The sequence below is a fragment of the Musca autumnalis genome, unplaced genomic scaffold, assembly GCF_047663935.1.
Source record: "Musca autumnalis isolate F117 unplaced genomic scaffold, ASM4766393v1 scaffold_5, whole genome shotgun sequence".
Lineage (NCBI taxonomy): Eukaryota > Metazoa > Arthropoda > Insecta > Diptera > Muscidae > Musca > Musca autumnalis.
Window position 1 is genome coordinate 141,763,213 of NW_027412088.1, and position 21,043 is coordinate 141,784,255.

Consider the following 21,043-nt stretch of genomic DNA (forward strand, 5'->3'; position numbering starts at 1 on the left):
TATAGCAAATTGAATGTCGAAACGATGTGTCAAAAATGAAGCCAGGCGAAGAATTCAAAAGTTCAACAATTTTTAACTTTGTGGCCCGAAGCCTCGCTTCGTTGTGGCCTTTCTTATTGAAAACAGTACAATTTTGCGGCGGAAAAAATAAGCAACAAAAATCCATTGTGTTCTCACCTAAATTGCTGCAATTTGGTATTACTTGGCGTTTACACAAGACAGACTGTCTACAAATACAACCCTGATTTACTAATACATACAAACATTTGCTAGTTGCCTCGGCACTGTCTGGTAATTATCGTAGACAGTAAACATGAACTGTATAAATGAAAAGAAAACTATTTCAAATAACAAAAAAGACAACATGACTGTGATGAAACAAAACAAAACATGTGAACGGAAAATAAAAAGAAGTCGACGATTTTCATTCATAATTTTACAAGTGTTTTTGGAGTTGTCTGGACGCCTATGTCACACAGGCAAGTTCCCAACTGTCCTGTCATGTGCAAGCGCAGGGTTAAGTCTTCTTCATACACGAAAGGAAACTAATTATTCAATTTTACTTCAATACAACTCGTGGTGGAGGGTATAAAAAGTTCGGCCCGTTTTTCCGTTCTTTCTTGTTTTATTTATAATTATAAAATTTAATTAATTTATAATTATGTTGACAATCCCGTTTCTTTTCATTTACATGAAAGTATGGCAACAGTTGAAAATATTTCCACTTTGATTTTTGACATGCGCATTTGACAGTAACAGTATTATCGACTTTTTATATCTGTGTTTTGACAATTGGATTTGACAATTTCGCATTATTGGAAAGAAGCACGACTATTTGGCCCAACTGTAGTAGGTTTATTCGATTTCTTCTTCAAAAATGGGTGATATGTCCAAAGCCGAAAAAGATTTCTTGCTCAGGAAACATGAGCAAACGATGAAATTGCGTGCTGAATACTTGAAGAACTCATCAAATCCCTTCCGTCATGCCACAGGTGAAGGAGGCACCATTGTAAGTTTTGACGGGTTGTTATGTCATATGTTTTTGTTATAAACTGGTGGAAATATTTGATTCGCAATGGTGGACTTTATGGCTAATGAATGTTACTTTGTTCTTTCCAGTTCGATGCCGGTTTGGCCCGTTATCAAGCCATGCGAGTGAACCACTTTGAGCATTTCAAGCCAACTGGTCATGCATTCCGTGTGGGCATGGGTGTTGTTGTACTGCCAATCATCCTGTACGCTTGGGCCTTGAAAGCTGAACGCGAAGGAAGAGAGAAGCAATATCGCAATGGAGAAGTTGCTTACAAAGATCGTCTATTCAAATTCATTTAAGCTGTTCTATAAGCGTTTTTTCGTTTTTTATGCCGAATATGGAATAGAAGTGTTGTAGCCATACAAGTAAATAAATAAAAAAAACTAAGTGCATTGGTTAGTCTAATTATGTATTTCTAAGAGAAAACGAAACTATGCGTGTTTGCTTATATTTATTTCTCCTCCAATTGTTTGTCACGGGCTATAACAAAATCTTCAAACTTAATCATATAGGTGGTACCCTTGTGCCAATGGGCAGTTACTTTGCAGGGCTAAGGAAAAGAAAGAAAAAGAATTTGTCATCAAATTTGAAACCTAGTGGCAAGCTACTTACAAATCCACAATGTGTCAAAACAGCTTCCACTATTCCGGCAGTGAAATTTGCACAGTTTAGAGTTCCTTTATCTTTTGGCACACTAATATAAGTATTAACCAAGGGTTGCTTTTCAATAATATAGTACGTCCTTTCATCATCATTGGCATGTTCCAACTTTTCAGCTTCCTTGCCGAAAAGATTCTTCCACACTGTTGTCTTTACGAACAAAAGCATTTGGGTTAACTTGGTTTCTCTTTTCGAGCTACGCTCCCGCATAAAATAGAGATCAATGACTCTGGTGCCTACATCTTGGCCCATTTCATGTAAACTGGAAAATATGCGAAACTATTACACTTATCTTTGATAAACGACTCCACTTCCTTACCGATTTTGCAACTCCGGCACTGTATAAACTTTGCTTTGACAGTACTGCACAATTTCACTGAATAATAAGGCCACAATACTTTGCAATTAAAACGAAACGGGAAGATAAATAAAGAACATTTTTGTTAACTTTTGTTCGGGATTAATTATAAACAAGATGGATATGGGTGTAATTGTTTTTGTTACCTTTGGGAGACTTCAGATTTCCCTTTTGATAATGGTCTATCGAGGATATTAGTTCGCCTCATGGAGGACATTTTCAGTGCCTCTAATTTTTCCATTTTTGTTGCCTAATTACAATTTTTCCTTTCACAAAAATGATTTGTTTAGAGGACAGCAAAGATTAAAAAACATAAACAACTGAATTAAGTGATGTGGCAACACATCAAATTTGTTTACTGACAGTTGTCATTGTACTTATAAAGCTGTATGGCCACATGTCTAAATACACCCCAAATAATTAAAAACGTTTTATTTGTGTGCAGTGCTCCCTTGCTTAAAAACATACAACTTAAGCTTTATTCCTTTACTTTTTAATGGTAAAAGTGGTAAAAGAGAAAACTGTCAAAATTGCTCTCTCATGACCAGTTTTACCAAAAAAGTAGAGGAACGAAAAAATGGTAGATCTGGTTATTTTTTTTTCTTCATTGTCAAATAATCGTCAAACAAATGTCGAAAAATCAGTTCTATAATTTTTTAACTGAAGAAATTTGTCTTGTATCCTGTGGTAGAAGAGAAAGGCATTTTTGCTCCCCCTCTCCTCTCCCTCTCTCTTAAAAATTTGCTTTTCAGGTTAAAAATGGTAACAAATGGTAACCTCAGGTAAGGGGTAGTTTACACTATATGTAAATGTCATATGACATGAAATTTTCCATCGCTATATATTCGCTAATATGTGTAATATTGGAGATTTTCCTTACTCCATTTACTCTCTGCGTCCACACCAGCAAACATGTAAAAAACTACGTCTCCACATTGCCTCCGTGGGTAAATATGGAATGTTTTTATTTCGTGTCATATGACATTGATAGATAGTGTAAACTACCTCTAAGTAAAGGAACACAACGTACGTTTACATTTACGAAATCCACTCGTGTCAACTGTCAATTCCATTGATCAAACGTCAAATGAAATCTAATGGATTTCAGTAGTGGGATTCTGTAGTTTTTTTCTACCCATGGTAGAATATTAAAAGGTAACCTCATTTCAATAAAACGAACATATGTACATCTCTGCATTTCTCTGTAATTGATCCTGTCTGTAATAAAACTTGTAATTGAAACTATCCAACCCTGAATGACAGGAAATAACAAAAACAACTTTTCTTTATATTTTTTAATGAAAACATCCCAGCAAAAAAGTTTGGAAGTAGTGCAATGCAGAGTTATGATTTCAATACATCTTTCGATGCAGTCGACACGGAGTTATGAATAATGCACTCCGCTCAATACATTTTAGAAGCACTCGCTTATAGATCCCTAGCCAAGCAAGCCAATTTTTTGATCCCTACAGTCGCAGTCTTTTTTTCTGAACACAAGAGTGTTTAAAATTATAAGAATTTGTTTAAAAAAATAAAGAAATACAAGCTAAAGATACAAACATTGCTGTAATTCACGAGACGCAAATTATTTTTGAAATGGAGTTATGGCCCCGGCACATAAGGTACGTTGTGCGTTGCGTCACGCGTTAAAAACAACAACCACATGAAAAAATGTAAGTGATGCCAAGTTTGTTCTTGAAGTTTTCATGTGGTTGTTGTAACGCGACGCACAACGTACCGTATGTGCCGGGGCCATTAGAGTTTTTTTGGAAATCTGAACTGGAGTTGGAGGAAAAATGCAATATCAGTTGCAGTGTCACAAAAAGCAGAGCAGAGGAAGTAAACTCAGTTATGATCAAATTTAATGGAGAGTTTTTATAATTTGTATTAGTGTAATGGCCCCGGCACATACGGTACGTTGTGCGTTGCGCCACGCGTTAAAAACAACAACCACATGAAAAAAATGTAAGTGATGCCAAGTTTGTTCTTGAAGTTTTCATGTGGTTGTTGTATCGCGACGCACAACGTACCGTATGTGCCGGGGCCATAATAAAGTTAATATTCTAGTTTACACGAATAAGCAATGTATTTTATTTATTTTGGGATATTATCAATGGCTTGCATTTTATAGCATCTTTAAGACTGCATTTAAATTCACTCCAAAACACTACATCAAAGGCTGTGATTTGGATCGAAAATGGAGTGCATCCTAGCTGTGTGCCGTGGAAGCAAAATGGAGTTCATCCTAGCTGCGCGCTCTCTTGTAAAATTTATAGGTGAATTCATAGGAAAAGATGTACTCCAGCGGCAATTGTTCTAGTGATTTAACTGCATCCGCGGATGCAAACTTTTTGCTCGGATCTATTGGAAGTGGTAGTAATGGTAAATTTCAGTGGAAGTAATGGTAAATTTTGGGTGCCACCGTGTTGCAATGGTATGCACACCCGCCCTGCACGCTGAAGGTCGTGGGCTTGATGCCAAAATTTGATGCGTGAATTTAAAAAAAAACCTTAAGGCTCCGGCACATACGGCGCGTTAAGCGTCGCGTTACAACAACCACGTGAAAAATTCAAGAACAAACTTGGCATCACTTACACATTTTTCATGTGGTTGTTGTTTTCAGCGCGTGACGCGTCGCACAACGGATCGTATGTGCCGGGGCCATTAGTTTTTTAAGTGTAAAATTTACAAGTGCCATTCAATTTGCTTTGAACCCCGCGTGATTAAGTTTTTTATGCGACGGATCTAATGAGCCCTTCCGTAGGTACCTAGAAAATAGGAAAATCTGCAAAAATTTGTTATGACAAATCCGGGTACATATACAGTGAATCACAGTCAAAATTATCCACTTCAGTTTCTTTCATTAAAACTGCGATTGCTAAGAATTGGTTAATGATAGCGATTTCATTCCTTTTTATATTTTTACATTAGTGTCTTAACTTAAATATAATAAAATAAAATTAACGAAATTCAGGTAAATTTAGATAAAAAATAAAAATGGTTAAACAACATCGATTTTTACCTCACAGTGAAAAGTATGCACTCTAAAAGTTTCATGAAACCAAAAGGATTTCTTAGGAGTTTAGCACTTGGTATGACATCCTTTGTTATCCTTTACAACTTTTAACCTTTTTGGCAAAGATTTAACTAGTTATGTAGAAATTGATGTTGTTTAACAATTTTTATTTTTAATCTAAACTTACCTGAATTTTGTTAATTTTATTTTATAATATTTAAGTTAAGACACTACTGTAACAATATAAAACAAGTAAAAAGTCGTTAAGTTCGGCCGGGCAGAATTTTTTATACCCTCCACCATAAAATAGTCTTAATTAAAATGGAATAATTAGGGTCCTTTCACAATTTTAGGTGTAACAACTTTTCGACAATGGATAGACTCCTACGGCCTCCCACTATTGCTTAAATTACACTGTGAACACAAATGTTGGGGCGGAGATAATTCCTTTTGGAGATGAATGCCCGCCGTGAGTCGAACTTCCGCGTTATGGCGTGATGAAGTTTTTGCAAGAGACCCTGTAAGCCATCATGCATTAGCATTATATCCTTGTTTGTTGTTTTTGTAGAGCCAGCAGCAAGCACATTCTCCTCAATATTTGCAATTACAGAATGTTTCAATAAATGAAGCAGGTTATAATAATTCATCACGCCATAACGCGGAAGTGCGACTCACGGCGCATCTGTCCTTCGGGGTTCATAATATACTCAACAAGGCCTTTCTTCCCCAAGAGGAATTTTCCGTGCCCCAGACTTTCACCTCCATTTTGTTACACAGTGTTATCTAATCTAATCTAATCTAAAAAATGTGTTCAGTTTGGCGAAAGGTACCACCTACGAGGCTATATCAAAGAGTCAACCGATCTTTAATTTTTTTTGGCGGAAAAGTTTTATAGCCGCAGGGAGCTTCAAGAGTCAAATTGAGGGTAGTTTCATCAAAACAATGTAGACCCTCAAAAATGGACCCATGTTGACGAATTTTAGTGAAGAAATTTCGTGACCACTGAAAATTCCCGAAAATCGGAAGGTACAGTTATATGGGGGGATGTACCAAAACATGGACCTATGTTGACGATGTTTCATGACCACTGAGAACCTCAAATGGCAAATTACAGCTAGTTCGATTAAAAATTGTAGCTAAAATTCTCAAAATACCGAAAATAGGGAGGTACAGTTATAAGGGGGCCATACCAAAACATGGACCTATGTATGTTGACGATGTTTGGTGGAGATGTTTCATGACCACTGAGAACTTCAAATGTCAAATTACAGCTATTTCGGTTAAAAACTGTAGCTAAAATTCTCAAAATACCGAAAATCGGGAGGTATTGCTATATGGGGGCTATACCAGAACATGGACCTATGTTGACGATGTTTGGTGGAGATGTTTTATGACCACTGAGAACCTCAAATGGCAAATCACAGCTAGTTCGATTAAAATTTGTAGCTAAAATTCTCAAAATACCGAAAATCGGGAGGTACGGTTATAAGGGGGCCATACCAAAACATGGACCTATGTTGACGATGTTTGGTGGAGATGTTTCATGACCACTGAGAACTTCAAATGTCAAATTACAGCTATTTCGGTTAAAAACTGTAGCTAAAATTCTAAAAATACCGAAAATCGGGAGGTATTGCTATATGGGGGCTATACCAGAACATGGACCTATGTTGACGATGTTTGGTGGAGATGTTTTATGACCACTGAGAACCTCAAATGGCAAATCACAGCTAGTTCGATTAAAAATTGTAGCTAAAATTCTCAAAATGCCGAAAATCGGGAGGTACGGTTATAAGGGGGCCATACCAAAACATGGACCTATGTTGACGATGTTTGGCGGAGATGTTTCATGACCACTGAGAACTTCAAATGTCAAATTACAGCTATTTCGGTTAAAAACTGTAGCTAAAATTCTCAAAATACCGAAAATCGGGAGGTTACCGATATACGGGGTCTATACCAAAACATGGACCTATGTTGACGATGTTTGGTGGAGATGTTTCATGACCACTGAGAACCTCAAATGTTAAATTGCAGGTAGTTCGGTTAAAAATTGTGGCTAAAATTCTCAAAATACCGAAAATCGGGAGGTACCGTTATATGGGGACTATACCAAAACATGGACCTATGCCCATATCCTTTGGGATATAAGTTTGTTGATCACTAGGAACCCTAAGTGCCAAATTATAGCTAATTCGGTCTGCAAATGTGGCGAATAACGTCAAAATACCTCAAATCCGGAGGTACCGTTATATGGGGGCTATACCAAAGAGTGGACCGATATAGCCCATCTTCGAACTTGACCTGCCTATGGAAAAAAGACCCTCGGGTGCAAAATTTCAGCACTCTATCTCAATTATTGCGGACGCTAGAGTGATTACAACAGACGGACATGGCTAGATCGTCTTAGAATTTTATCCTGATCAAGAATATATATACTTTATAGGGTCGCAAATGGTTAGTTCGATGTGTTACAAACGGAATGACAAACTTAATATACCCTCCATACTATGGTGGAGGGTATAAAAATGGGGTTTTTGCATTTTTGCTCTAATCGGGACGCGCATCCGGATTTATCTTGTTATGTCACCCTGCTTTGTCCGTCACCATTTAAGGGTCACCCTAAAACAGAGTTGTATGTTGATCATATGGTTGATCCCAATTTTCGTTCATTTTAGCATGTGCCGGTTGGCAGCTCTGCCATTTAACGAAAAAAGGAGAACGAAACTGACGAACAACTTCGGCAGCTCAATTGCAATAATAAAAGTTCAACCGGCAACATCAAGTGTTCGTACAAAGAAATTTGCAAGTTGCAAATTTTCCACGTGTGTGCAAAAAAGTCAAAGTTTAAGTGCTGTACAATAACTATATCACAACTTTCAGTAATTATTTTTAATATTGTGTGGCGCAAAAGAAAAGGTAATCTACGGGAAACAATCACCACTTAAAAAATGCAATAAGCATTTTAAGGAGTCTTTCCAGAAATTGATGAATATATTTATTCTATTTCTAGACGAATCATCTGCCGCTAACGGTACCCAAAACAGCGTGGCGCGATACCTGGGTACACTTATCAGCATAGTCCAACACGTGGGGCTACCAACCATTGATTTGTAATAGCCAACCATTTGTGCAGAAATTAATTCGACCAAGAATTAATAGTGACTTCCAGCAAATTTATTTTGATTGGCGAAGTACCCAAGGCATTCGCCGTGTGCTGTTAAAATATTTGTCAGTTTTCCCCGCCAGAATTCCGTTGGCAAACAAGCACGTTGTTGCCGGTCAATTTTTTTTTGCCACCACACAATCACGTCTTCAGCGGATTGCTTTGTTTAATTATTGCAAAAACATAATTCGAATTAATGCAATATATTTGCATTAATCAACAAAACCACACAACCTTGTTCCAAGAAACAAAATTTTATTTGGGAAATTTCCACCAGACCCAACAATAAACTTTTGCACCCCAATCAGCCATAACGCTGAGGCGTCATTCATATAAACATTTCGAGCTTTCATGCCGGCCCCCTTATGGCGCAAAACACCTCAAGTTTTCCAAAAGGATTTGAATTTTGATGCCCGCAATATCGGAGACAGATGTTCAGAACAATTAGTGACCGTTTTTCCAGAAAATTTAACCACCACGTGGACCATACACTGCAGTGCACAATTGAATTTAGATGAGAATCCAATTCATATCAACTTTAGTCGCAGCCATCATTCATCACATCACGCCAATAGCCCATTTAACAGCAATAGCACAGATCATCATCACCAATAGACTGGACATTAAGTATTTTTCATCATCATACCCATCATTATCACAATCATAGTTCATCATCACCATCATAACATAGCCTAAATTCTCTGGATGTACTGTAAGTAGAACCGTGATTGAATTGAAGACCTAAGTGAAGCCGCAGTGCAGCAATCGAATTATTGAATGTTTTATGTGATTTTTTAGTTTGGTTATAATTTTCTTCACGGAATTATAATCAAACACATTTATACATAAACAGTTTGGCTTTGATTGAGCATATTGAATCTTTCATGTGATTTTACTAAGAACTGAGATAAGCTTGGTTATAATTTGGTTCACGGAATTATAATCAAACGCATTTACGTATAACAAATTTTGTATGCTTAAATTAAACACGTATGGATTTTAAAGTGTGTTATATTAGAATCAACATTCAATAATTGCGGTCACATACTATCCATCTGTATGAATATAATTATCTAGTATTTTATATTGGATCTCATCGTAATTATTAAGTACAATTATTGCCCAATATCATAACCTATAGATCAGACACACCTTCTTTCTGAATATATGTATATATATTTATATATATGTATATCGAGCATAATAGCCTTAAGTAATCAGTAGCCTTAACCTGAATTGTTTTATACGTACATGAATAAATGTAGTGATGAATCTTGTATATAAGGAAAACGATCAAAATATGAATTAATTTGGAGAAAATAATAATAAGGTAATGTAAAGGCAACTGGGCAGTCATAATCTACGTTTGGGGGTCTTCATAGTCATGAGGCCCATTAGGGGGTTTATGCTAGGAACCCATAGGGAGGGCAGAGGGTACCCAAATTCCACCTAGGTGTACCAGCAACAACAACAACCAAATTCAATACAACAACAAGGCTTTTCCTGGTTTTCTGATAAATTGATATATTTTTTTTTGTATGTGCCCAAGTGCACCTCCTCGCCGCTAGAGCTTAAGCCGGAGCCAAAATAGTCAAATGCCATTGTCACCTTGGTAACCAATAGAGGTCATACTTGCCAGGCACATAACAAAATGGCGCCCAACGTACAAGCCAATGTCTTAGGTTCAACTCCCATCAATGGGAATTGTTCCTGAACATTAGGTGTATGAATTTTTGTCTGATTGGTTTTCAGTATGTCTTGAGTTGTGGTTATATTACAACATACCAATTGCGACTTAAGGTCAATTAAATTTTAACATCATTTCTTGAATGTCAACTTAAAGGAAAAGAGTTTTAGTCGTCTTGCAAGCCTGAGTTTATGTCAAGCTGCAATTTTGCGACAAAACTTCTACATTATTGAATTCATACTTCGACTTTCTTTAAAGCTTTATAATATATTGCCATCTGCAGTTGATTATTTATGATCTTTTGTATGATTTGCTATATTATAGCTGCTTTAATATATTGATTTATTAGAATTGAAATTTTTGGGGAAAATTTTTGACTGCGCTTTTCAAAGATAATGAAGATTGTTTGTTGTTGTTGTTTATAATTAATTATGACTGACCCAAACCTCTTTACATTAGCCTTCTTATTATATATGGACGATAAACATTTAAAGATTTGTTTACCGAACATTATCTGATTTAATTTTCTGAAGAAGAAAATTGGAATAATCCTTCTTGATATTTTAAATCCTATATTCTTGATTCTTTGCGATTTGCTGTTGATGATTTGAGACTTCATGTTGATTGATTTTGGAAATTTGGTTAAAGCCTTTACCTAATTAACTGCGTGTTGCGTGTGCGTTCAAAAATACAAAAACAAAATACATGTATTTGTTTTTGTTTTCAATTTGAAATACATGTATTTTGTTTTTGTATTTTTGAACGCACACGCAACACGCAGTTAATTAGGTAAAGGCTTATAGCGAATATTTTGACGAAATTGCACTCAATGTTCGTCAGTGTAGTAAACATTGAATTTGGATTCAAAGCTTATTTTTGAAAAGAGTAATTTTTTTGTTGAATACAGTTATTGACGTTAATTGTCGCACACTTTAAGACTTTGTATTTCGTTTTCTTTACTTTCTGGCACCTACACTAGAGGGAATTTTTGGCACAATTTTATTTCCTGTCTGGTTTGAAAATTGAATGTGAAGCATCGTCGTGGAACCTGGTGAAACTTTTTTTTGAGATTTCTGTGGGTGATCTGCAGTGCATTAGTCTTGTTAGATTTCTTCATTTTCTACTGTTACCATTCTTTTCCGATTGCGGGAGGCATAGGGTCGTCGCCCTCAAGACATTTGTTTTTCTCTTTTTGATTAAAAGACTGCAGGAGGGGTTTGATAGGCTCAAACTACTGATTGCTAGTTCTTACTTTTTTTTAAATATACAGGCTTTAAGTAGTAGTATATTTTTGTTTGTTTTCACGTATACACAGGGTGTACACAGAACTGGACTAGCTGTTTCCGAAGACTGGTCTTCAGTTCGACTCGAGGTCAGCTGAAGTACCTTAAGGTTGTAGGGGCGGTTAGTCTGGAGAGCCTTCGGACGGCAGCGCTCAACCTTGAGTTGGAGCATTTTCCGTAGGGCTGATTGCTGTCTGGTTGTCGATTTCCCAGTGTATCTTTAGAAAGCCGTTCTATGCTTAACTAAAGATACACTGAAGAGACCTCGAGAAACTCTTTGAGGAAATTCTAACCGGCAACAATCACTCCTACGTTTTGAACAGTTTACCTCATAGAACAATAGGGGTAGGCGAAGAGGACTGAAGAGCCTATCGAAGTCCTATATATATATATTTTTTTTTTTCCCTTCACCAGCTAAGACCTTTCTTTTTCTGATTCGAATATTATTCGAATTAATTTTACCCGGACTTACAAACTTTTACCCTGATCTACCACAGCCTAGATAATCTACTGTCTCAATTTATTCTGTTTTCAGGATTTTTGAGTTTTGTTTTTCTGCTTATGAGAAACTTTGCAAGATTTATTGTTTTTTTGGTTCGATCCTTTTTCGAAATACCTGACCTGTTGGAACCATTTAAATTTTCATATTGAGTTTTGTTGCGTATGAGATTTTCTATATTGGACTTTTCGGAACCTTAAGGCAGTAACCGTGATTGACTGTTTCATCTATATATCTTTGGTATTTTTGTTGAATTTATGGTATCATACCTACCTTTTTTGAAAACCTGTCGGTCATTAGAGAAGACGTTTTTGGATTTTGAGCTTTTTATTGAAATTTCTTGTTGGACTGAGTAGTACAAGGATATTTTTTTTTGTAACTTTTGTTGATTTGTGGGACATCATGCAGCCTGCTACAGGTGCTAAGCCAAAAACTTACAGCATTATTACCAGGTCGACAAGTCAAGCAGTGGGAGAAGCTGCTGGAACAGAACCAGGTACCGGATCAGGTATCCCAGCTAGCGCTGATGGCAATGATCCGCCTACACCAAACGAATTTGCAAGCCCACCTACTCTTTCGCAAGTAAATGAGCAACCAAGCACAATTCCTAGACCTTCTTTTAGCCCTTTGACTATTCGTGGCAATGATGAAGATCAGGTTGATAGGCTTAGTAGCACAGGAGTTCTTGAGGTAGTTCAGTCCGCCTTAGAGGCCACCCAAGCTTCAATGGTTGAAACCATGAAAAAGGAAATGCAGAAAGCGGTTGCTGCTGCAGTTCAAGCTGCTTTTTCTCAATCTTCCGTTCCTCCAGCTAATCCTATTAACAGACAAGAACCACATTCTCAAAGCATTGATTGGCCTCATGATTTGCCACCACTACAAACCGATACCAGACATGCAGGATCGGGTAGTAGAAACCAGGAAGTTCCAAATCGAAATAGGGAAGATTTTAGCAGGCCCAGGTATCCATATCTCAGTAAGTGGGGCATTAAGTTTGATGCCACCCCAAAGACACCAAATGTCGAAGATTTCATCTTTCGAGTAGAAAGGCTTCGAAATAGTTATGGCTGCCCAGAACAAGAATTGGTTGATGAATTTCATCATTTACTGGAAGGCCGTCCTTGTCAGTGGTACTGGGGTCTGATCCGTCAATATCCAAATTTGAACTGGGAGATGTTAAAGCTGTGTATAGTTAGGGAATTCCAGCGTTTTCAATCAAATCTTGATGTAATGAGGCAGATTATGGACAGGAAGCAGGGGAGAGATGAGTCTGCTACACAATATATAGACGCTATAAATAGTCTGCGTACTCAGTTAAGGGAACCTTTGAAAGATTTTGAAGTTATAGACATCCTCAAAGCTGGATTGAAACCCAAACTTGCCCATTTAACATTTAGTGGCACTTTTTATTCGGTGGAACAATTCCGAAATGAAGTTAGGAAAGCTGAGGAATTTCTGGAAAGGGAATCATCACTGAGATTTAGGACCAACCAACCCCCTCGAATGATAAATGAAATTAACGATTCTGATTTTGATGATTTAGTCCATGATGTTGAGGAGTTGCGTTTACGGCAGAAGCCAACTGGTGTTTCCAAAAATGAGCCTTCACGGTGTTGGAATTGCGGCAACAATGGCCACATTTTTAAGAATTGCTCCAGTTCTCATCGTTCAGTATTTTGTTTCCGCTGCGGATCACCAGGGGTTACCACCCCACAATGCAATAACTGCAAACAAATTAGTCGTTCTAATGTTTCTAAGTCCGAATCCATAGCTACGCAGACAGTGGATTGACTAGCCTCTACTGATGTTTCCACGTCTACAGATCCAATTCTTTCTGATCCATGTAGAGTATTACCCAGACCTTCCAATAACTTAGCTAGATCCAAACCAGATTTGACACAACCATTACATATTCGCATGGCGAATTACCTGAAGGTCCGTAACAGAATTTTCAATTCCGAGATTTCAATTAAACCTGTTGTATCCAAAAGAATTTTAAAGGCTCGAGAACGATACCGACTTCGACGCTTAAGACGATTATCTATTTCTTCTGCTCATATTTCTGATTTTAAGAATGATCCTCGACCATTCCGAGAAGTTTTGGTAAACGGCATACCTGTTTTAGCATTGTTTGACAGCGGTGCAACCGTTACGTGTTTAGGCAAAGACTGTTTTTCTCTCGTTGATGAATTAAAGGTGAACGTTGTTCCTGTTTTCAAATGCAGTGTTGGCACTGCTAGTGGTCAACGTGTTCATTGTACCGGTAAAGTTAGAGTTGATATTTCCTTTAATGGCGAAACGAAAACCATGGACGTTTATTTGATTCCAGGGTTGGAAAATGCAATGTATTGCGGTGTCGATTTTTGGAAATTATTTAGTATTGCTCCCAAATTGATCGGTAGTCTCGAGTTAAGCCCAAATGTTGTTGATCCTGACATGCATACTTTGTCTCCAGACCAAATTGAAGCGCTTGAGAAAGCCAAAACTAGTTTTCGAGACTTCGGAACGTATGGTCTTGGGAAGACGAGTGTTGAGGAGCACATAATCGATACGGGCAATGCGGCCCCTGTGAAACAGCGCCACTATCCGGTGTCTACTGCCGTGGAGTCTTTAATATACCAAGAGCTGGATAGGATGTTGAGTTTAGGCGTAATCGAACCTAGCACCAGTCCGTGGAATTCACCGGTCACATTAGTTCGCAGAGGCGAGAAAAACAGGCTATGCTTAGACGCGCGTAAGCTTAATGAGGTTACGATTAAAGACGCTTACCCTTTGCCATTTATTGATGCTTTATTAGGGCGATTGCAAGAGACATATTTCATTTCGAGCATCGATTTAAAAGATGCATTTTGGCAGGTGCCCCTAGCGACTGAGAGCCGTCCGAAAACTGCGTTCACAGTGCCGGGGAGACCACATTATCAGTTTACCGTCATGCCGTTTGGGTTGTGTAATGCTGCCCAACGGCTATGTCGGTTAATGGATAAAGTGATCTCACCGGACCTGAAGAACAAAGTTTTCGTATACCTTGACGACTTATTAGTGGTCTCACCGGATTTTGAGTCTCACGTCGAACTCCTTCGCAAGGTAGGCGAATCGTTGTCTAGGGCAAACCTGACCATCAATTTGAATAAATCGAAATTTTGTCGTCGCGAACTGAAGTATTTGGGCTACATCGTGGGCGAGGGTAAGTTGAAGCCGGATCCTTCAAAAATTAATTCCATTACTGATTTGCCGATTCCAAAGAATACTCGGGATGTTCGTAGATTTCTTGGCATGGCCTCATGGTTCAGACGTTTTATTAAGGACTATGCAGAAATCACAGCGCCAATGACAAGCACCTTAAAAAAGGGCAAACCGTTTTGTTTTGATGAAAAAGCAATCGAGGCTTTCGAAAAAGTTAAAGTCGCTTTAACGACTAGTCCTGTTTTACACCATCCGGTATTCGATAAGCGATTTTATGTCCAATGTGACGCCTCTAATCTGGGCATCGGTGCGGTCTTGTTCCAGCTGGACGCTGCGGGTCTGGAACGTCCCATCGCCTTTCATTCTGCGCAGCTCTCGAAGGCTGAGCAGAATTATAGTGTGACGGAGCGGGAGTGTTTGGCAGTCATTAGTGCGATAAAAAAGTTTCGGCCTTTTATCGAGATGATGCCATTCACTGTCGTGACGGATCACAGCGCTCTGAAATGGTTGATGGGACAGAAGGATCTCAGCGGTCGGTTGGCAAGATGGAGTCTGAAACTCCAGGCACATAACAATCTAAAAGCTTAATATGTAATTTTAGCACTTGCGATTACGCATTTTTGCATATAAAGTATATTTATTCTTGATCAGGATAAAATTCTAAGACGATCTAGCCATGTCCGTCTGTCCGTCTGTCCGTCCGTCTGTTGTAATCACTCTAGCGTCCGCAATAATTGATATAGAGTGCTGAAATTTTGCACCCGAGGGTCTTTTTTCCATAGGCAGGTCAAGTTCGAAGATGGGCTATATCGGTCCACTCTTTGGTATAGCCCCCATATAACGGTACCTCCGGATTTGAGGTATTTTGACGCTATTCGCCACATTTGCAGACCGAATTAGCTATAATTTGGCACTTATGGTTCCTAGTGATCAACAAACTTATATCCCAAAGGATATGGGCATAGGTCCATGTTTTGGTATAGTCCCCATATAACGGTACCTCCGGATTTTCGGTATTTTGAGAATTTTAGCCACAATTTTTAACCGAACTACCTGCAATTTAACATTTGAGGTTCTCAGTGGTCTTGAAACATCTCCACCAAACATCGTCAACATAGGTCCATGTTTTGGTATAGACCCCATATATCGGTACCTCCCGATTTTCGGTATTTTGAGAATTATAGCCACAATTTGTAACCGAACTATCTGTAATTTGACATTTGAGGTTCTCAGTGGTCATGAAACATCTCCACCAAACATCGTCAACATAGGTCCATGTTTTGGTATGGCCCCCTTATAACCGTACCTCCCGATTTTCGGTATTTTGAGAATTTTAGCTACAATTTTTAATCGAAGTAGCTGTGATTTGCCATTTGAGGTTCTCAGTGGTCATAAAACATCTCCACCAAAGATCGTCAACATAGGTCCATGTTCTGGTATAGCCCCCATATAGCAATACCTCCCGATTTTCGGTATTTTGAGAATTTTAGCTACAGTTTTTAACCGAAATAGCTGTAATTTGACATTTGAAGTTCTCAGTGGTCATGAAACATCTCCACCAAACATCGTCAACATAGGTCCATGTTTTGGTACATCCCCCCATATAACTGTACCTTCCGATTTTCGGGAATTTTCAGTGGTCACGAAATTTCTTCACTAAAATTCGTCAACATGGGTCCATTTTTGAGGGTCTACATTGTTTTGATGAAACTACCCTCAATTTGACTCTTGAAGCTCCCTGCAGCTATAAAACTTTTCCGCCAAAAAAATCTAAAGATCGGTTGACTCTTTGATATAGCCTCGTAGGTGGTACCTTTCACCAAACTGAACACATTTTTTTAGATTAGATTAGATTAGATAACACTGTGCAACAAAATGGAGGTGAAAGTCTGGGGCACGGAAAATTCCTCTTGGGGAAGAAAGGCCTTGGTGAGTATATTATGAACCCCAAAGGACAGATGCGCCGTGAGTCGAACTTCCGCGTTATGGCGTGATGAATTATTATAACCTGCTTCATTTATTGAAACATTCTGTAATTGCAAATATTGAGGAGAATGTGCTTGCTGCTGGCTCTACAAAAACAACAAACAAAGATATAATGCTAATGCATGATGGCTTACAGGGTCTCTTGCAAAAACTTCATCACGCCATAACGCGGAAGTTCGACTCACGGCGGGCATTCATCTCCAAAAGGAATTATCTCCGCCCCAACATTTGTGTTCACAGTGTCGAAAAGTTGTTACACCTAAAATTGTGAAAGGACCCTAATTATTCCATTTTAATTAAGACTATTTAATGGTGGAGGGTATAAAAAATTCGGCCCGGCCGAACTTAACGAATTTTTACTTGTTCAGTCTTCAAAATGTCAGCATCCGTTTGAGATACATACAGTGAATATATTAAAGAATCATATATTAGAATCTTCATCTCTGAAGTGTATCCTTTAACTTATTCTTTGAACATTGAGTAATACATTGTGTTGTAAAGCCACTAATTAACACAACAAAAATCGATTCCTTCAGCATATTTTTCCTATTTTTATACCCTCCACCATAGGATGGGGGTATATTAAGTTTGTCACTACGTTTGTAACTACTCGAAATAATCAATTCTACATCGATATAGCCATGTCCGTCCGTCTGTGGAAATCACTCTAGCGTCCGAACGGATTGACGTAGGCGGATGAAATTTTAGGAAAATCTATTATATGTACGTAGGACTTTTGGTATTGAAAGCGAGTTATGTAGGTCCACGCTTTCGTATAGCCCCCATACAAAATGACGCATGACGCGTCGTCGTTTTAAGGAATTTTTAAGATATTTGTCCCATTTTACCACCGAATTGGTTGTAATTTGGTATTTTGTGTCTCCAGAGGCCAAACAACATTCCTACCAAAGTTGGTTTATATATGTCCACGTTTTGGTATTACCCCCATATAACGCCCCATATAAAGTACGCGTCATTTTAATATATTTTGAATGAATTGGACCCATTTGACAACAGAAACGGGTGTAACTTTGTATTTTGCATTTCCAGAGGCTAAGAAACATTTTTACCATAAAATGTTTATATAGGTCCACGTTTTGATATAGCCCCCATAGGACGATATCTGCCGATTTTCGGTATTTTGAAGGTTTTGGCCTCATTATCACACCGAGATGGCTGAAATTTGGTATTTAGTCTTCGTTTGAGGTATAAAACTTTCCCCCAGAAATTCGTAGGTATACTTCCACGCCATCATATAGCCCCCATAGAACAGTACCTTCCGATTTTCGGTATTTTGAAGGTTGTGGCCACATTAATCCACCGAAATGACTGAAATTTGTGTTGGAGGGTATAAAAAGTTCGGCCCGACCGAACTTAACGCTTTTCCTACTTGATTACATTAATACGGCCACAGATTCCGCTCAAATTAGCTTTGCTTTACTTTTTTAATTATAAAAGTGGTAAAAGAGAAAACTGTCGAAATTGCTCAAAATTCCTCTCTCGTGACTAGTTTTACCAGAAAAGTAAAGAAACGAAAAATGGTAGATCTAGTAGCAACGTCAAAAAGAAACCTAACAAGTAGGAAAAGCGTTAAGTTCGGTCGGGCCGAACTTTTTATACCCTCCACCACAAATTTCAATCATTTCTGTGAATTAATGTGGCCACAACCTTCAAAATACCGAAAATCGGAAGGTATTGTTCTATGGGGGCTATATGATAGCGTGGACCTATACCTACGAATTACTGGGGGAAAGTTGTATACCCTAAACGAAGACTAAATACCAAATTTCAGCCATCTCGGTGTGATAATGAGGCCGAAACTTTCAAAATACCGAAAATCGGGAGATATCGTCCTATGGGGGCTATATCAAAACGTGGACCTATATAAACATTTTATGGTAGAAAAGTTTCATAGCCTCTGGAAACACAAAATACAAAGTTGCAACCGATTCTGTTGTCAAATGGGACTAATACATTCAAAATATATTAAAATGGCTCGTACTTTATATGGGGCGTTATATGGGGGCTATACCAAAACGTGGACCTATATAAACCAACTTTGGTAGGAATGATTTTTGGCCTCTGGAGACACCAAATATCAAATTACAACCAAATCGGTGGTAAAATGGGACAAATATCTTAAACATTCCTTAAAACGACGACGCGTCACGCGTCATTTTACATGGGGGCTATACGAAAGGGTGGACCTACATAGCCCGCTCTCAATACCAAAAGTCGTACGTACAAATAATACATTTTCCCAAAATTTCATCCACCGACGTCAATCCGTTCGGACGCTAGAGTGATTTCCACAGACGGACAGACAGACAGACGGACGGACATGGCTATATCGATGTAGAATTGCACGCTGATCAAGAATATATATAGTTTGTGGGGTCTACAATGATTATTTCGAGTAGTTACAAACGTAGTGACAAACTTAATATACCCCCATCCTATGGTGGAGGGTATAAAAATGCACTTTTCTTCTTTTATTTCACAGTTTTTAATTTTGTTTTGTCAGCGTTCGCTTTTATGGTCTGGTAGCCTGTGGTTGAAGTGAAAGGCATTTTTGTTCTCTCTTCTCTACCTCTCTCTCTTAAAAATTGCTTCCAGTTTTACCACTTTTTGGGGTTAAGGAACGCTTTGCAGGTTAAAAATGGTAACAAATGGTAAAAATGGTAACCTCAGGTAATTAAAAGAACTCAAATATTATTATTTTAAAATCCCTAGGTCCCGGTCCACACTAGCGTGAATTTCATTAAAAAAATTCATGAAATTAGGCGTTCTTAGGTCGAATTCCCCTCTACAGCAATTTCATGATTTTACCCTACTATGGAACTCGATCTAGAAATCCCTAATTTCATGAAACTTTTAATGAAATTCACGCTAGTGTGGACCGGGACTATATAAAACAATTGATTTTACACAAATGCGTTCAAAACTTATGGAATAGTACAGTTGTTCGCGAGTTGCAATGCCACATACCTCAGTTTCAACATATGTACATATGTGAATTTTGTAAAATAAGGCTTAAGCTTAAAGGCTGAGGGTATAAAAATGTCGGGGTTTTTGCAAAAATCAGTTGGTCGACTTGTTTAAGACCAGATTAAATGCATAAATAAAAAATTAACCTACGAATTCAACAATAATAGCCAAAACAAATAATTAACATATAATGATGGTTCCGAAATATCCCATGTTTTCAGTAAATACTTACTTTATGATTTTTATTCTTAATAAGCATTAATTCCGTGGTCACACTAGCTGGTTTCATTGAAACAATTTCATGAAATCCAGGGTTCCTAGCTCGATTTCCATACTAGAGTAAAATCATGAAGTTGCTGTAGTGGGGAACTCGATTTAAGAATCCCTAAAAGTTTCAATGAAACCACTCTAGTGTGACCTTCGACTAACTACTAACAAGTATCAAAAATGTTAGGTATAAAACATGGTACAATAAAGTAGAGGTAGGCCAGGTCAAAGACATAAATACAACTAAGACTAGACAAAATGCATGCAACAAAAAAATGTTTACGAAACTTTGTATAGAAACATTACCCTTAACAGGTTGCAGTTAATTCAAAATCGCAACCAAGGAGGAACATTTCATGTAATGGTATCAGAAACGAAATTTATGAATTCAAGGATCTATTCAAGAATAATTCTATGTCAATTGGATCGGTAAATTCCGTTAAATACGTAAAAATGTATAAATGAAAAAAATGTTATATCACCATATCGTGATATAACATTATGTTAAATTCAAAAGCCATTACTGAAGAATGATAGCAAAAAAATGTCTTATCTTGTTGTATTTATGTCTTTGGCCAGGTATGAAAATCACTGAAAAATGCTACCCTGCAGCCATGGCTTAAAACGTCAAATGGCATGGTACAATAATAATGGTAGATGTATCTGCATAGCTATCCCGTTTTACAAAAACATACGGAACTTAGAGCTCCACTTTTTATATGTTAAAAGTGCCAAATAGAGTAAAAAAAAATTCTTTAGCTAGGCTCCAGAATATTCTTGTTGGAAAAGTGTTCCAAAAATAGCAAAAGTTCTCCCCAAACTTATGCCAGTGAATAATCATTCACTTATTTTCTACTTGATAAGTTTGGCTAATCTGACATCGTGATTGCTGGCATCCGATTTGCAGATAAATATCA

The 21,043-nt window shown here is 37.8% G+C and overlaps 2 protein-coding genes across 2 annotated transcripts; one reads left to right on the forward strand and one right to left on the reverse strand.

The window, feature by feature from the left end:
- The first annotated feature begins 783 nt into the window (after positions 1 to 783).
- On the forward strand, positions 784 to 1,425 carry ND-B15 (NADH dehydrogenase (ubiquinone) B15 subunit). The gene is made up of 2 exons (XM_073988508.1): positions 784 to 1,009; positions 1,120 to 1,425. Exons 1-2 carry the CDS (start codon positions 878 to 880, stop codon positions 1,330 to 1,332), a joined length of 345 nt encoding a protein of 114 aa, XP_073844609.1. The 5' UTR covers positions 784 to 877; the 3' UTR covers positions 1,333 to 1,425.
- Trs31 (trafficking protein particle complex subunit 31) lies at positions 1,422 to 2,392 on the reverse strand. Its single transcript, XM_073988507.1, has 4 exons — positions 2,198 to 2,392; positions 2,013 to 2,090; positions 1,646 to 1,955; positions 1,422 to 1,583 (listed from the first exon to the last, which is right to left on the reverse strand). Exons 1-4 carry the CDS (start codon positions 2,290 to 2,292, stop codon positions 1,485 to 1,487), a joined length of 582 nt encoding a protein of 193 aa, XP_073844608.1. The 5' UTR covers positions 2,293 to 2,392; the 3' UTR covers positions 1,422 to 1,484.
- Positions 2,393 to 21,043: the final 18,651 nt, after the last annotated feature.

Coding starts and splice junctions, on each gene's coding strand:
- Trs31 (XM_073988507.1), bottom strand. CDS start 2,292: ATGGAAAAATTAGAGGCACTGAAAATGTCCTCCATGAGGCGAACTAAT. Junction 2,091..2,197: donor AAATCTGAAGTCTCCCAAAG/GTAACAAAAACA, acceptor TTAATTGCAAAG/TATTGTGGCCTTATTATTCA. Junction 1,956..2,012: donor GTGCCGGAGTTGCAAAATCG/GTAAGGAAGTGG, acceptor CATATTTTCCAG/TTTACATGAAATGGGCCAAG.
- ND-B15 (XM_073988508.1), top strand. CDS start 878: ATGGGTGATATGTCCAAAGCCGAAAAAGATTTCTTGCTCAGGAAACAT. Junction 1,010..1,119: donor CAGGTGAAGGAGGCACCATT/GTAAGTTTTGAC, acceptor TGTTCTTTCCAG/TTCGATGCCGGTTTGGCCCG.